The sequence below is a fragment of the Crinia signifera genome, chromosome 12, assembly GCF_055691185.1.
Source record: "Crinia signifera chromosome 12, ASM5569118v1, whole genome shotgun sequence".
NCBI lineage: Eukaryota > Metazoa > Chordata > Amphibia > Anura > Myobatrachidae > Crinia > Crinia signifera.
This window is the reverse complement of record NC_139228.1, coordinates 68,099,371-68,115,066: the sequence shown is the minus strand read 5'-3', so window position 1 is coordinate 68,115,066 and position 15,696 is coordinate 68,099,371. Positions and strand designations below refer to the sequence as shown.

The 15,696-nt window shown below is 49.7% G+C and overlaps 1 protein-coding gene across 4 annotated transcripts in view; it reads left to right on the top strand.

Moving 5' to 3' along the window:
* The window catches only part of SAMD4A (sterile alpha motif domain containing 4A), a 73,795-nt gene extending 58,581 nt beyond the window's left edge, over window positions 1-15,214 (top strand). For all 4 annotated transcript variants that reach the window (XM_083167083.1, XM_083167085.1, XM_083167082.1 and 1 more), the window contains 4 exons: window positions 8,413-8,644; window positions 10,818-10,944; window positions 11,588-11,671; window positions 13,354-15,214. In XM_083167083.1, the coding sequence (XP_083023209.1) occupies window positions 8,413-8,644; window positions 10,818-10,944; window positions 11,588-11,671; window positions 13,354-13,382 (472 nt within the window). In that variant the 3' untranslated portion in view covers window positions 13,383-15,214. The remainder of the gene's footprint in view (window positions 1-8,412; window positions 8,645-10,817; window positions 10,945-11,587; window positions 11,672-13,353) is intronic.
* The last annotated feature ends 482 nt before the right edge of the window (window positions 15,215-15,696 follow it).

Genomic DNA, 15,696 nt, shown 5'->3' with positions numbered 1-15,696 from the left:
CCCGCCGTGGGGTCCCCGGGTTATTGTGCGGCAAAATGGCGGCGGTATGGCGGTGCCCTGCACAGGGACCGCGTAACCCCCTGCCTACACTGAGACAGGGTACAGTTCCTGTTTTGTCCAGGGCAGTTACCAAAGAGGATTTGGACATTCCCCAATGTCAGTCTCAGTATAAAACGCAGGTAAGCTCCGGCGCCATTACGCTGGGCGGAGCTTACCCAGAGTGAGACCAGCTCTGTGAGGGCGCCAAAACCTGCTTCCTGCTTCTTCCCTGGCTGCTGGAAACGCCATTATACTGCTCCAGACACTCCTCAGCGGTGTGGATCAGAGGGAATCTGCTTGCAGAGACAGCTTCAGGTTTTCAGCGCTTGTGTACTTGTGCACTTGCCTGCTTACACTGTAAAGTACTGTTATTGATTACTGTACTGTATTACCAGCTCTTCTAATCGGAGAGCTAAGGTTATCAGGTGTATTGGTCTCCTCCATTATCCTCTGTACACCACCCCACTGCATACTTGCCTACTTTTGAAAAGCAGTTTGAGGGAGATTTTAGATGGTAGCAAAATGAAAGCATACATCACAATAGAGGAGGCACACTTGCGCGCGCCGTAGGCGCACGCCCGAAATTAGGGGGCGTGGCTTGCCGCGGGAGGGGGTGTGGCCTATAATCGCGGTGTCAGACGAGGCGTCTATTTATCGCTGGCCAGCAACTAATGGGGGATCCTATACAGGAAATGTGCAGCATAAATATAAAATAGTATGAAAAAATATACAACAACCAAATATTAAAGCAATAGGTAAGTGCCCCTTGTTGGAATAATCAGTGAGGCAGGCATTCAGCTAGTAAATTACTGAGCATGACAGGAGGAGTGGAGCATGTATTGGGTGCCAGTCGGGGCCCGGGGGTGGTGGGAGAGAGGATCAATAAGGATCAGGCTTAGTGGGTGGGAGAGAGGTTAAAGAATCAGACAATGTTATACTTACTGCTGCTCCCGGCCTCCCGGCTCCCGCTGCCCGGCTCACTGCCACTGTTCAATGCTGCTGCCGCACCTCAGTTCCTCCTCTCCACTGCCCTCCTGCTCCTGGTGCTTCTGGCTCACTGCCACTGTTCAATGCTGTTGCCGCACCTCAGTTCCTCCTCTCCGCTGCCCTCCTGCTCCTGGTGCTTCCGGCTCCCGCTCGCACTGCTGCTGCCGCTCACTTCAGCGCTGCTACTGCTGCCCAGTGACGCACCATGGCTACCCACACAGCCCCGCGGTGGCCCACGGAACATGCCGTTTGCACATGCGCAGTAAAACATTTTGGGAGAGGGGACAAAAATGCGGGAGGAACCGAGGGATTTGCAAGGGAGCGGGAGGAGGATTGAAAAAAACGGGAGACTCCCGCTAAATGAGGGAGGGTAGGCAAGTATGCATTATACACAGCCCCCATATTACATTATACACAGCCCCCCATATTACAGTATACACAGCCCCCCCATATTACAGTATACACAGCCCCCCCATATTACATTACACAGTCCCCCCATATTACATTATACACAGTACCCCCATGTTACATTATACACAGTCCCCCCACAGCCCCCCATATTACATTATACACAGCCCCCCATATTACATTACACAGTCCCCCCATATTACATTATACACAGTACCCCCATGTTACATTATACACAGTCCCCCCACAGTCCCCCATATTACACTATACACAGCCCCCATATTACATTATACACAGCCCCCATATTACACTACACAGTCCCCCCATATTACACTACACAGTCCCCCCATATTACATTATACACAGTACCCCCATGTTACATTATACACATTATACAGTCCCCCCACAGTCCCCCATATTACATTATACACAGCCCCATATTACATTATACACAGCCCCCCCATATCACATTACACAGTCGTCGTCCCCCCCCCCCACACACACACACTACACAGAGTACCCACAGTAATTACAGCCCCCCTCCCCCAGACTAGTACACATAGCCCCACAGTGCCACATTACACACATCCCCTCACTCCCCCAGTACACAGGACAGCACTCACCTGGCTGTGTTGTCCCTTCCTGGGAGGTGCAGCAGGGAACTGGCACTGTGGTAGATGAAGCACATGGCAGCCGGTGACAGGAGCAGGAAGAGCCGAAGAGCATTGCACGGAGCTCACTCACTCTGTGAGAGGTGGGCGGGGCCAGCAGCAGGGAAGCCCTGACTGACGGCTCTCCTGCTCCTTCTGCTACACAGACTTCCCACAGCACGTCGGCCGGCTGTCATGTAGTAGCGTGCAGGCAGCGCCCGGCGCCCCCCGGGGATCCGTGCGCGCGCATGCGCAGTAAGGACTTTGCATAAGTCCCCACAAAAACCGGGAGGTGGGGGCAGGTTTGCGGGGCAGCGGGAGGCTCCTGCAAAAAGCGGGAGTCTCCCGCTGAATGCGGGAGGGTAGGCAAGTATGCCCCACTGGCTTGGTTAAGCTGTACAGATCAGATAAGGCTACACATAGTATTTATCTGGTTATTTCACACTGCATATCCACTGTGTGTGCGCGCTGTGTGAGGGGAGACTGTTTGTTTGTCACAATGGTGAGGAAACTTACATGTATGGTGTGCAGTGATAAGTTTGTGCCAGCATCTTCATCACAGGTTACTTGTGAGTCATGCATGTCCCCTCAAAGTACTGGGGTCCCCCCACAACTAACTGGGCAGCAAAGTAGCACACAGGACAGCTCACAGGAGCCAGCCTGGGCTACAGGTATAAAAACCATGCTTGAAACTGTAACTACACAGTTAACTGCTACTGCAGCACAGACCCAGAGAGTACAAAGGGAGCTGGCTGTCCTTTCTGCCAGAGTGGATGTAATTACTCCCACCCCTGGGGATACTCGTAAGAGAAAGACCCCCTCTCAAACCCCTGATTCCGGGGCTGACGATGGGGATGATGGTGATGATATGGATGATGCAGACGCAGGTGATGACGAGCCTGATGCTTCACAGTCACTACTGCGGGGCACAGAGCCATTGATTATGGCAATCAGGGAGGTGTTGGACCTTCCCTTAGCTGAATCCACAGCAGGTGATACCTTCTTTGCTACTCAGAAAAGGCAACAGGTAGTTTTCCCTGAGCAGGCTGACCTGGAAAGTACATTCAAGTCAGCGTGGAATAACCCAGAAATGAGGTTTAAAGTGGCTAAAAGGTTTAAGTCCACGTTTCCCTTCGATCCTGAGGGACGTAAGGTGTGGGAGGAGCCACCAGAGGTTGATTCTTCTGTGTCTCGCTTAGCCAAAAAGATGGTACTCCCAGTACCAGGGTCGTCTTCACTTAAAGACACCACGGACAGAAAGGTTGAAAACACTTTGAAGTCCATTTTTACTGCTAGTGGCGCGTGTCAGCGTCCTGTATTAGCTAGTTGCTATATGGCCAAGTGCATACACACGTGGGCCTCCCAGATACAGGAAGGTCTTCTGGGCGACATGACAGTTGCACAGGTGTCTGAAAAATTACACCATATTCAGGACACTGCTAAAGTTCTGTGTGAAGCGCAGAAGGAGTTAGGAGCCATTAACGGCCGTAACTCAGCCATGGCAGTGTCAGGGCGCAGATCCCTCTGGCTCCGGCAGTGGGCAGCTGACGCTGACTCCAAAAGGAGTGTAGAAAACCTCCCCTTCACAGGTGGCAGGTTATTTGGCAGTGATTTAGACGAATTAATCTCTAAAGCCACGGCGGGAAAGTCCACTTTCCTGCCATCCACTCCACAGGCGCCGAAGCGTCCTTTTCAGGCTCACTCCCAGCAGCAGTCCTTTCGGGCTAGTAAATTCCGCCCTAAAGCAAGGGGTGGTTCAAACGCTGCAAGAGGCTCCCGTGGTAAATTCAGGAAGCCTTCCGCTTCGGCCACCGCAGAGCGGCCATCTGGGGCAGCTGCAGGGAAACCCGCAGCATGACGGTGGGGCTCCACCATTAGCTCCGGCAGAGGTGGGAGCCAGACTGGCGTTCTTCGGCCAGGTTTGGGAAGCCTCGTGCCTCAATTCTTGGGTACAGGCTCTTATTACGCACGGCTACAAGCTGGAGTTTGCAGTTCAGCCACCTCAGAGGTTCTTCAAATCAGGCCTCCCAGCGTCCCCAGAGGACCAAGTGGTGTTGCAGCAAGCAATCCAAAAGCTGGTGCAGGCCAAGGTTATAACCCGGGTCCCTCCCCTAGAGAGGGGGCAGGGTTATTACTCAAACCTATTTGTAGTTCCGAAACCGGACGGGTCAGTGCGCCCAATTCTGAACTTAAAATCCCTGAATCCCTTCTTGAAAGTAACCAAATTCAAGATGGAGTCCTTGCGGGCCGTGATAGCGGCACTGGAGGAGGGGGAGTTCTTGGCGTCCCTAGATGTGAAGGACGCCTACCTTCACATCCCAATATGGCCCCCTCATCAGAAATATCTGAGGTTTGCGCTGCTAAACGAGCATTATCAGTTTCGCGCACTGCCATTCGGCTTGTCCTCAGCCCCGCGCATATTCACCAAGGTGATGGCGGAGATGATGGTGGTTTTAAGAAAAAAGGGTATCTGTGTGATACCATACTTGGACGACCTGTTAGTAAAGGCGCGGTCGCCACAGGAACTACAGACAGCTCTACAAGTTACCATACAGACCCTGTCGGGCCATGGTTGGCTCCTGAATCTGGCAAAGTCTTCTCTGATCCCTTCACAGAGACTCCAGTTCCTGGGCATGGTGATGGACACAGCTCTCATGAGAGTGTCCCTGCCACAGGACAAGGTGTTGGACATCCAGCGGCTGGTCACAGACTTGCTAAGGACCCCCCAGGTGACAGTACACCAGTGCATTGTCCTATTGGGAAAGATGGTCGCCTCTTTCGAGGCTCTCCAATTCGGGAGGTTTCGCAGCAGGATTTTCCAGCTCGATCTCCTAGGGAAGTGGTCCGGTTCACACCACCAGATGCACCGGCGCATTGCGTTGTCATCTCGGACCAGACTGTCACTACAGTGGTGGCTCCACACGCCCAACCTGCTGGCAGGGCGTCGGATTGGCATCCAGGATTGGGTCTTAGTCACCACGGATGCAAGCCTCACGGGATGGGGGGCAGTGACCATGGGTCAGTCCTTTCAGGGCAAGTGGACCCTATGGGAAACACGCCTCCATATCAACAGCCTGGAGTTACGTGCTGTGTATTACGCACTTCTGAAGGCGGGCCCTCTCCTCAGCGGTCAGGCGGCCCGTATACAATCAGACAACGCCACCACTGTGGCATTCCTGAACAGACAGGGCGGGACCAAGAGCAGGCCCTGTATGAGGGAAGCATCGAAGATCCTGTCCTGGGCAGAGAGTCATTGCCAAGCGCTCTCGGCCATTTTCATACCCGGGGTGGACAACTGGGAAGCAGACTTCCTCAGTCGCCACGAGCTCCACCCCGGGGAATGGAGTCTACACCACCAGGTATTCAATTCTCTGGTGGCTCGGTGGGGGACCCCACTGGTAGACTTGATGGCATCAAGAAACAACTGGAAAGTATCCAGGTACTTCTCGAGGGCAAGAGACCCTCAGGCAGAAGGAGTGGACGCCCTCTCCATACCGTGGACGTTCAACAGCCTGGTCTATGTCTTCCCACCGATTCCCCTAGTGGCTCGGGTGCTAAGGAAGATAAGAAGAGAAGGAACCGAGGTGATTCTGGTGGCCCCAGACTGGCCACGAAGAACGTGGTACCCGGAACTTCTAAGTCTGCAAAGGGACTCGTGGCGCCTACCTCTGCAAAGAGACCTGCTCATGCAAGGACCGTGCGTCTTCCAGGCCTTGGAACAGCTGCGTTTGACGGCCTGGAAGTTGAACGGCAGATCCTGACTCAGAAGGGGTTTCACACTTCGGTCATCAGAACTATGACAAGTGCAAGGAAACCGGTAACAGCTGCACATTACCACCACATCTGGAAAAGATATGTGGGTTGGTGCGAACAGGGAAAGTTTTCTCCATCAGAATTCAGACTTGAAAGATTTCTTAGCTTTCTTCAAGCTGGTCTGGATCTCGGCCTACGCCTAGGCTCTTTGAAGGTGCAGGTATCTGCGTTATCAGTTTTCTTCCAGAGGAAACTGGCTAATATTCCTGAAGTGCAGACATTTCTGCAAGGAGTATTGCATATACAACCTCCTTTTGTGGCCCCTACTCCACCGTGGGACTTGGATGTTGTGATGCAGTTCCTTAAATCCTCCTGGTTTGAGCCCTTGGAGGAAATTGACCTGAAATATTTAACCTGGAAGACAGTGGTCTTACTGGCCCTAGCTTCGGCTAGGAGGGTCTCGGAACTAGGGGCATTGACTTGCAAGAGTCCTTATTTGATATTCTTTGAGGACAGGGCAGAATTACGCACTAACCCGCGTTTTCTGCCCAAAGTGGTGTCTGCGTTCCATGTGAACCAGCCAATTGTGGTTCCTGCTGGTGGGCCTCATTCTGAGGTGCCGACGTCCTTGGACGTAGTAAGGATTCTCCGTGTCTACATCAGGAGAACAGCAAGGATTCGTAAAACTGAGGGACTTTTCGTCCTTTATGATGCCCAAAAGATTGGACGTCCTGCTTCCAAGCAGTCTATTGCACGATGGATATGTGCAACCATTAAACAGGCTTATGCGGTAGCAAAGCTGCCTATGCCTGTTGGGGTGAAAGCTCACTCTACTCGTTCCGTGGGGACATCCTGGGCGGCTGCCCGAGGAGTTTCGGCCTTACAATTGTGTAGAGCAGCCACATGGTCTGGCCAACACACTTTTGTCAAATTTTATAAGTTTGATGCTCTGGCCACTGAGGATACTCAGTTTGGGCAAGCGGTGCTGCGGCAATAGGTTCCGCACAATCCCGCCCGTTCTGATATCTTTGGTATATCCCCATCGTTATGAACGACTCCCTGTATCCCATAAGAATGATAGAGAAAATAGGATTTTAATACCTACCGGTAAATCCTTTTCTCGAAGTTCTTATGGGATACAGGGCACCCGCCTCTGTGCGGAGGTTTGCCTTGCTCACTTTGTGAGATATGGACCAATTCTGGGTCCTTCTGCTACCCTTCTTGTTCCTGGCGGACATAGGGTGTAGGTTACCTAGGTAACTTAATCTTATATAGTGTACCTTAAAGGTCCACGAGTGTAAATTGTCACTTAGGTGATAATTCTATGCATTGTTCCAGTTGGAACACAGTTCAAAATAGTTGTCATGTTGACATGTTCTTAGGCCCTTAGACTTCCCAGGTTATGGGGTTGCTAATGTGGTCTGTTATGTTGAATGTTGGGTGTGCTGGATGAATCTCACCACGGTAAATATACACATATTCCTCTCATATTGTTCTTCTCCTTCGGCACAGTTCACTTAACTGAAGCTAGAGGGAGGGGAGCAGAGGGGAGGAGCCAGTACACCCTGTATAAATTTTTATATGTGCCTGTCTCCTTCGGATAAGCTCTTTTCCCCATCGTTATGAACGACTCCCTGTATCCCATAAGAACTTCGAGAAAAGGATTTACCGGTAGGTATTAAAATCCTATTTTTTCATAGTGTACCACCCCCACTATCAACGTCAACCCGAAGCGTGGCGAGCGGCGGCGGTACGCGTCCTACGACCTTTTCATACCCCCACTATCCACGTCGGCGTGGAGTTGAGAATAGAAAGTGTGGCGAGCCCGAAGCGTGGCGAGCGCACGTGGATACCTTCACAGGTATCTGCGTCCCCTCGCGGGGCTCGGTGGCTCGCTGCACTCGCCACACTTTCTATTCTCAACTCCACTCCGACGTGGATACTGGGGGTATGAAAAGGTCGTAGGACGCGTACCGCTGCCCCTCGCGGGCACGCTGCGCTCGCCACGCTTCGGGTTGACGTTGATAGTGGGGGTGGTACACTATGAAAAATGGCATTTGGGGGCATTTCACAAGTTTACTACACATTTCAATTCATTTTGATGCATTTCGGTGCAAAATCGGGTGCTTTATTTTTACACTGCAATATAGATCTCACTTTGAAGTAAAACCCCACCCAAATCTAATTCTCTCTGCACAAGTAACATCTGCCCCACCTGCAGTGCACATGGTTTTGTCCATCTAAGAAGGATTTTGTCAGAAAGAGTGAACTAAAATAAGGCCCCAAGCCTCCAGTAAATAAACTGGGGTGGATAGCACCCTCGTATTTAATTGGATCGACCCTTCTGTCTGACCCACAGTACTCACATAATTGGATATCATCAAGGCCACACCCCACAAATAATTAAGGCTATCCGTGGATATGTTGGCCACGTGGGCGTTCCTCTGGGAATGCAGATGGGTCATTGCCTGCTCGGGCGGGTGGCTAACGTCACTAAATGTTTTTTTTTAATTATCTCTTTTTTTCCCATGTTTGAGGCAAAATTTCTTAAACTTGTGAATGTCGCAATTAACAGGACCAGCATCGATGTCTTCACTGGCAGCCGAGGCTTCGGACAGTCGAACTCCTTGCCCACAGCTGGTTCTGTAGGCTCAGGAATGGCTAGAAGGAACCCGCGTCAGTTCCAGATCCCATCCAGAAACCTTCCCAGCTCGCGGCTCGGTTTGCTGGGTCCCAGCGGCCTCCTGGGAGCAACGCAGAGAACATCATCTTCCAGTAATCCTGCAATGCTGAAGCAAGGGAGACAGGTTGGTGCAGAGGTTCCCGCTTCATTAGTGCCGTTTTAGTTTAAAAAATGGGCCCCGCACCCCAATAGCTAAGGCGGCCATATTGCAGGTTGCTTTGCTAATTAATTTATGATTAAGTTATGATTTGCTAAGCACGTCACATGACCTGTGATATACTGAGCAGAGGTGCTTTGGAACATTCATAGCCTAAAATCCCAGGCTCCTCCTATTATCATGTGACCACTCAACTGCTTCCTAACTGACTGGCTCCAAAGAGACTTTTCTGTTATATTTCTTATCCATGCAAATAAATTTTAACGCTGAACTGTGCAACTTTATTGTTCATAATGGAGGGAGGATTATTACGCTTATCAACACTCCTTTTTATTGGTCAGCTTAATAGAGCGTTTTTGGGTTAAGTTTGCTGTGCTGATTACGAATAGGCCATTGGTTTTGCCAGATTGGCTCTAATTTACTAGATTCACAGACCAGGCCAACGCTCACTGAGAACGGGTGTGGTTTACTAGGTCGGTAGTCATTGCGTCGACAGTGAAAATGTCGCCACATTCCGGTAGATTCCCATATGCGTGTGTTATGGTTTAGTTCCTCAAAAACAAACACTTACATTTTTGTATTCAGAAGCCCCCCAAATACCCAAAAGTCGTTCAAATATCCCAGGCTGTGTAAGTCTTTTTATCGTTATTTATAACCAGTCTGCTTTGGTTCAAAATATGTTTAGGTGGTTATTTTGCTGTTTATGAAGTGCGACTGGAAAACCGTACATCACTGCGGGTAAAATCAGCGCAGTCAGTTCTTCCCGTATACTCTCTATTTTTTTTTCCCCTCATGTCTGGATCCTTTTAAAGAAATGTAGAAAAAAAAAATCAGTGAGAAGTAACTGCAGGCATTTCCTGTGTTCCCTGCTCGCCAAGAGGTACCGAAGGGGATGACAGAAGCTTTTCAGTATTGAACCAAAAAAAAAAAAGGCCAGGTGCAGATTCTCCTGGAAAACGCCACTAACGCCGAAACATACGAACGGTTATTATGGTTTTCTTTGTAAGACTAAACACCCATTTGCAGGCTAGGGGGAACCTCCGACATCTTTCAATCGTAAGATATGGTACGTGGACGCATATATAAAGTGACTCTCAGGTCACTTGTATATGTGTGCACATTCGGGAGGAACTGGGTGGGCAGCTAACATCCGGCAATGTCAGCTGCCCTCCCCCGGTTCCCACATCACCTGGCAATTTCCATGGGAACGCCCATGAAATATGCTGGGTATTCAATAGGCAAGTACCCCTGCCCCACCTCCTGCAATGTCCGCCCTGGCCCCACTCACCCTGCGTCTGCACATGCGCGGAAGATGCACACCATCGGACCCCTTGCAAACGTAGGGATCCAAACAAACGGACCTGCATAAGATCCATAGATTTATTGCAAATGTCCGAAAATCGCAGATCACAATTTTCGGACACCTGCACACGCAACAATCCACGTGCGTAAACACTTAATCTGCAATCAAAGGTGTAGTTCCTAAAGGGGGCGGCGGCATTGCAAGCACATTGTGGGGGCGAGCGGAACGGCCTTGCCTTGTGCTGGTGATTCAGACCTGATCGCAGAAAAATGTGTTCTCATAATGGACAAAACCATGCTGTACTGCAGGGGGGCAGATGTAACATGTGCAGAGAGTGTTCAAGTGGGGATTCATTTTTTTGTTTCTGTGCAGGGTAAATGTAAATACTGGCTGCTTTTATTCATACACTGCAATTTAGATTTAATTTTGAACACACCCCACCCAAATCTAACGCTTTCTGCACGTTACATCTGCCCCACCTGCAGCGCAGCATGTTTTTTCCGATTTTGGGAACAAATTTATCCTGCAATCAGGCCCTTTGTCTTAACAGGGCAGCATGTCCTGACTGCAGTCTTCCAGAGTGACTGTTCTAAGAAAATTCTAATAGCAAAGCTCTAAAATGTTAATGATATTGTATATAATAAACTCAAGTGCTGATACAAGAAATGCACAAATGAGGGGAAGAGAGAGCCGGTGTAAGAGGGGGACAGAGCAGAGCAGAAATAGAGGTGGGAGACTGCTGACGAGTGTGTGTATATTTCTGTATATACACGTGCCCTTCCTAAGTGGCGTGCAAAATAATGGGCGCCAGTAGTGACTCTTTATTTTCCATTTCAGAGTATGTGGTTTGCCAACCCAGGAGGAAGTAACAGCATGCCGAGTCGAACCCACAGCTCCGTGCAGAGGACGCGCTCTCTGCCAGTCCACACCTCCCCGCAGACGATGCTCCTGTTTCAGCAGCCAGGTAAGCATGCGCCCACTTCTGTGCTTGAATTGAGCGCGCTAAAAATATTACCTACACGGGCTGTATGGGCCTCGCAAGGTGATTGACAGGAAGTAGGCACCTAGGGGGTGGTAACCAACCAATTCAGAGTGCCTAGACTAAATGCTTGGAGTGTCAGGGAGAACACAGGTGCGCCCAGGCCATTTTAGGGCAGGGAGTGTGACTCCGAAAACTAGATACGCCTATATTCATCGCAGCCGCCGAATAAGTCTCTGGCTACGTGGCGCCTGCGATGACTGGTGCCCGGTGAGCCTGTTACGATGGGTTTTGGACATATACACATGTGCACATCTATTTGCACAGCGCTCAAATTCATTTGCAAGGGGTGATTTTACTGTAGGGGGGGGGCGGCAAATTTGCGGCCGTCGCTATCATTAAATCACTGTAGAAAATGAAGAATAAAAGGGCGAGAATATTGCAGCAGCTGAATATGTTTTTACGGCATGACCCTGAAAACGCCGTCATGCAATCATCTTGTTGATTCGTCATCCGCTCCCGTTATTCCGAGCTCTGTAGAACAGTCCCAGGATAAACCAGTAGATCGTGTTCCGGATTAGATAACATATTCCGCATAACAGACTATTCTTTTTCTCGTTCCCTTCAGATTTCCAGGTGCCAGCGACGGAGCCAGATATCAATAACCGTCTGGAATCTTTGTGTCGGAGTATGACGGAGCACGCTCTGGGTGGTAAGCGTTTCAAATATAGCACAGCTAAAAATACCCAGGAGGAGCAGCGCCTGAGATTGGAAAGTTTGCTAGGACAGATACATGCACATAATGTCTATTTTCCCGCTGGCTTTGTAAATCCATCCAATGAAATCCGCGCTCGGCACAGGGAGAGTCTGGTCCTGCAGGAAAGGTTGGGTTTGGGCAGTGCATGGATAGAATGTGGCTCTGCAGCTGCCAAAGTCAGTTTGCGGTTGGGCTGAGGTATGTGAGGAGACGGGGACGGGGGGAACGGGGTGTAGTAGCAAAACATCAAGTCTGTACTTTGTGTGATTCTGTGGAGCTGCAGGAGGGAACCTCGGCGGATTTACTGCTGTGGAGTGGTCAAGCTAAATAGGATGCCGCCAGGTCTTATTTATATTGCTGCCTATTTTCGTGCGTTTACGGATACTCTGAATTTCCAGGTTGATTTTAATTACACGCGGAATGTTGATTTGTCATGCGCTGTACATCGTGGCAGAACTTGGCTGTCCTGCGGAATATAATACCAGGGAGCATTAAAGTTCTATTTATACAATAAGTGCGCACAAGTTCACTAATGAGCAATGCCTCGTTACTCAGCAGGATTTATTACAATTATTATCCTTTATAATTACGGCGCCACACGGGATCCACAGCGCCCGCTGTCAGTCCTGCTAAACTCTTACTATAAATGTGTACTTTGTGATGTCCGCTACACACCTCCGTTAGATAGTGACATCCGAAATCTGTTTCGCTAAAGGGGTGTCCACATCCAATCACTTTATTAATGGACCAGTATACTGGGAATTGCTTTATGGAAGGCTACGCACACACAATCCTTCAGGTGGGCCTGCAGGGGCTACTGGGTCTGGTGGGCCTGCAGGGGTGACTGGGTCTGGTGGGCCTGCAGGGGTGACGGGGTCTGGTGGGCCTGCAGGGGTGACTGGGTCTAGTGGGCCTGCAGGGGTGACGGGGTCTGGTGGGCCTGCAGGGGTGACGGGGTCTGGTGGGCCTGCAAGGTTGATGGGGTCCTGTGGGCTGCAGGAATGACGGGGTCCAGTGAGCTGCAGGGGATGGCGAGGTCAGGTGGGCTGCAGGGGATGGCGAGGTCAGGTGGACTGCAGGGGTGACGGGGTCTGGTAGGCTGCAGGGGTGACGGGGTCCAGTGGGCTGCAGGGGATGGCGAGGTCAGGTGGGCTGCAGGGGATGGCGAGGTCAGGTGGGCTGCAGGGGTGACGGGGTCTGGTAGGCTGCAGGGGTGACGGGGTCCAGTGGGCTGCAGTGTTTGTTGGGGTCAGGTGGGCTGCAGGGGTGACGGGGTCTGGTAGGCTGCAGGGGTGATGGAATCAGGTGCACTGCAGGGGTGACGGGGTCAGGTGTGCTGCGGGGGTGATGGGTCAGGTGCCACATAACCTTTCCGGTGTTTTCTAGCACTGTTCCAAAAATGAATTGAATGTCTGGTTGTTGTGATCAGTTTATGTGAATGCAATTGTGTAGCCTGTAGCGGCAGCCGCGTTTCTGTCATTGTGTAGTTGCGGTGGGTGTCGCCTGTTGCATCATTCCGCATTTCATTAAGCCCCTCTGTATAGATTCATATCTATAATTTGCATGCCAGCGATATCTCATCTGCCTTGGGCTTGCGTATTACTGTTCCACTTACGTGGTGTCCTTTTCTTCTGCAGACGGCGTAGACAAAACCTCTACGATCTAGAAGCAAAACGGAACGGTACTTTGTGGCAGCGCTGGACGTATCGCACGGAACTGCTGGTCCAGTGTCAGAAACCGCCGACTCTCTCTCCCCTGGACGCGCCAAACACACTTTTGCCTTTTTTTGTTTCCCATTATCGTACAGCGGAGAGTAGGAAGGGCAGAAACGTAGAAGCTGAGCTTGCAAACAAAAAAAAAACGTTATTTTGATATTTGAGGACGCAGAAAGAGAACTTTATTTTTTTTTTCAGTGATGGGTTTCCTGAATGAAAAGCACTTTGTTCTGAGTGGGAAACGCTCGATATGTGATGATAAAAATAATGTAGCTGCCAGCAGAGAAATACAATGCATGTCAGACCCGTTAATGGGGAAAGTACATGTGACCAAACATCGGAGGGGGGTGTTGGGGGGGGGAAGGGGGGGGGGGGCTGGGGTCATTGCTCTGTGTTGCCTATTTGAACCACGTTGGCTGTTTTTTGTAGTTTTACTATTACTTTTTCCCCATAGTAGAAAGAACGATCACATGTTTACATAAAACAAAATCTATATATTAAGGGTACATAAATACTTCAGGTAAGCATTCTGTATCTTAAATGTTTTAGAGGTCTTTTGGAGGGGGGGGGGGGGTTGTGTGTTTTTTTGTAGCCATTTTGGATAAACAGCAGCCGGTTTGTATGGCGTAACGGGCAAGATGTTCTTTCGGGAACGTGAGGTCCGTGATCCCTAAATCGGGTGTCACGCTGTGTCTGTCACAGCTGAAGCGTTAATAGTGTTATTGCTAAAAAAAAAAAAAAAAAAAGTGTAAGGGAAGTCATAGAATGTAAGTAGCAAGTGAAGGGAGAACCCGCGGAGAATGGGCCTGATTCAGGTTTGTAAGAAAAGCAAGCAACTGGACGGAACCGTGCTGCGCTGCAGGGGGCAGATGTAACATGTGCAGAGAGACATTTAAGTGGTGGCTGATCCCTGGACTCTTCCCTCGGAGAGGAAACGGCCAGCGATTGGACCTGAATGACTGTCAAAGTTCATGTTTTGCTTTCCTTACAAACGTGTATCAGGCTCGATAGGAGCCAAAAATGGAACATGAAAACAGCTGATGTTGCAGAGATATCCCAGAGGCAGAACTGTGGGGTGTGTGTATGGTGATATGGTTGCCATGGTGCCCAGAGCGGAACGTAGAACTGTCCTGAGCAGACAATGGGTCCCGTTGGCCAAACTTATATATGGGGCTCGGCACAGCACCGCCTCTGGGCTTCCCTGCTTATAGCTCTGTAGGGAAGGCATCAGGTGAAAGTTACAAGTGTGCAGGATTATTAGGGTGTAGGCATCTGTAATATTGGATTTTGTTTTCCCATAGGAGCGGTAGCAAGATATAAAGGTGCTACTGGAGTGTTTTTAGTGCTGCTTGTATTAGATTTGATCACCAAGAGCAACCGTGATGTGTCTGCCTTACAGTGTGTACCGGTGGGGTAGAGTATACTGCTGTGATCTTACAACAAATATCCCCAGCTAATCGGAAAAGTTTAAAGCATGAATTGTTCTTTGGTCCATGTACAGCGTTGACTGCATTGAACGCCACTGTAGGTGAACTAGAAAAGCCAAAATAGTTATCTGATATTTATCTTCTTCACATACATGTGTTCCAATTCCACTTTCTCAGTGATGTCACTGGCTACTAGTGACCAGCTAGGCTATACTCTCTGTGATGTAACAAAAAAAGAAATAATTTCACCACTGGTGCTGTAATCTTGATGCAGCAAAAGACTCAGATAATGGTCACCGGACCATCCAAATATACAATAGAAAGACAAACTCAGTCCATATGCGCTTAAAGAAAATGTTCCAAACCAATGTTCTCCACCCTTTCTTTCCACATCAATAGCTCGAGTATATGAAAAGAAGAGAACACACAATTGTAATATAATGACAATACTGAAGTTCTCCTCCAAACGTGCGGGGGAATATTTTAGAAAATGGTGCTCCCAGAGTTCCCAGCTGATCCAAGGGTCATCAAAAATGGGTCACCACACTCTTGTGAGTATAAGCAAATGCTTACATGTATGCTTACATGAATATACTTAGGACAACTCATATAAAGGTATCTTTATAGGGTATGGAGTCTCACAGACATCTTCCAGATAAAAAAAGGTTTTATTCCAATAAAACACGGTGTAGGCCACAATCTTTAACAGCAGAAATCACCACACTAGTTGGAACCCGGGTAACATGTGAGTAATACTGTACTGTATCGAAAGCAATCCTGCACCATTGAACTATAAAATAGACACTGGTTGCGACGCGTTTCGGCACACTGCGGTGCC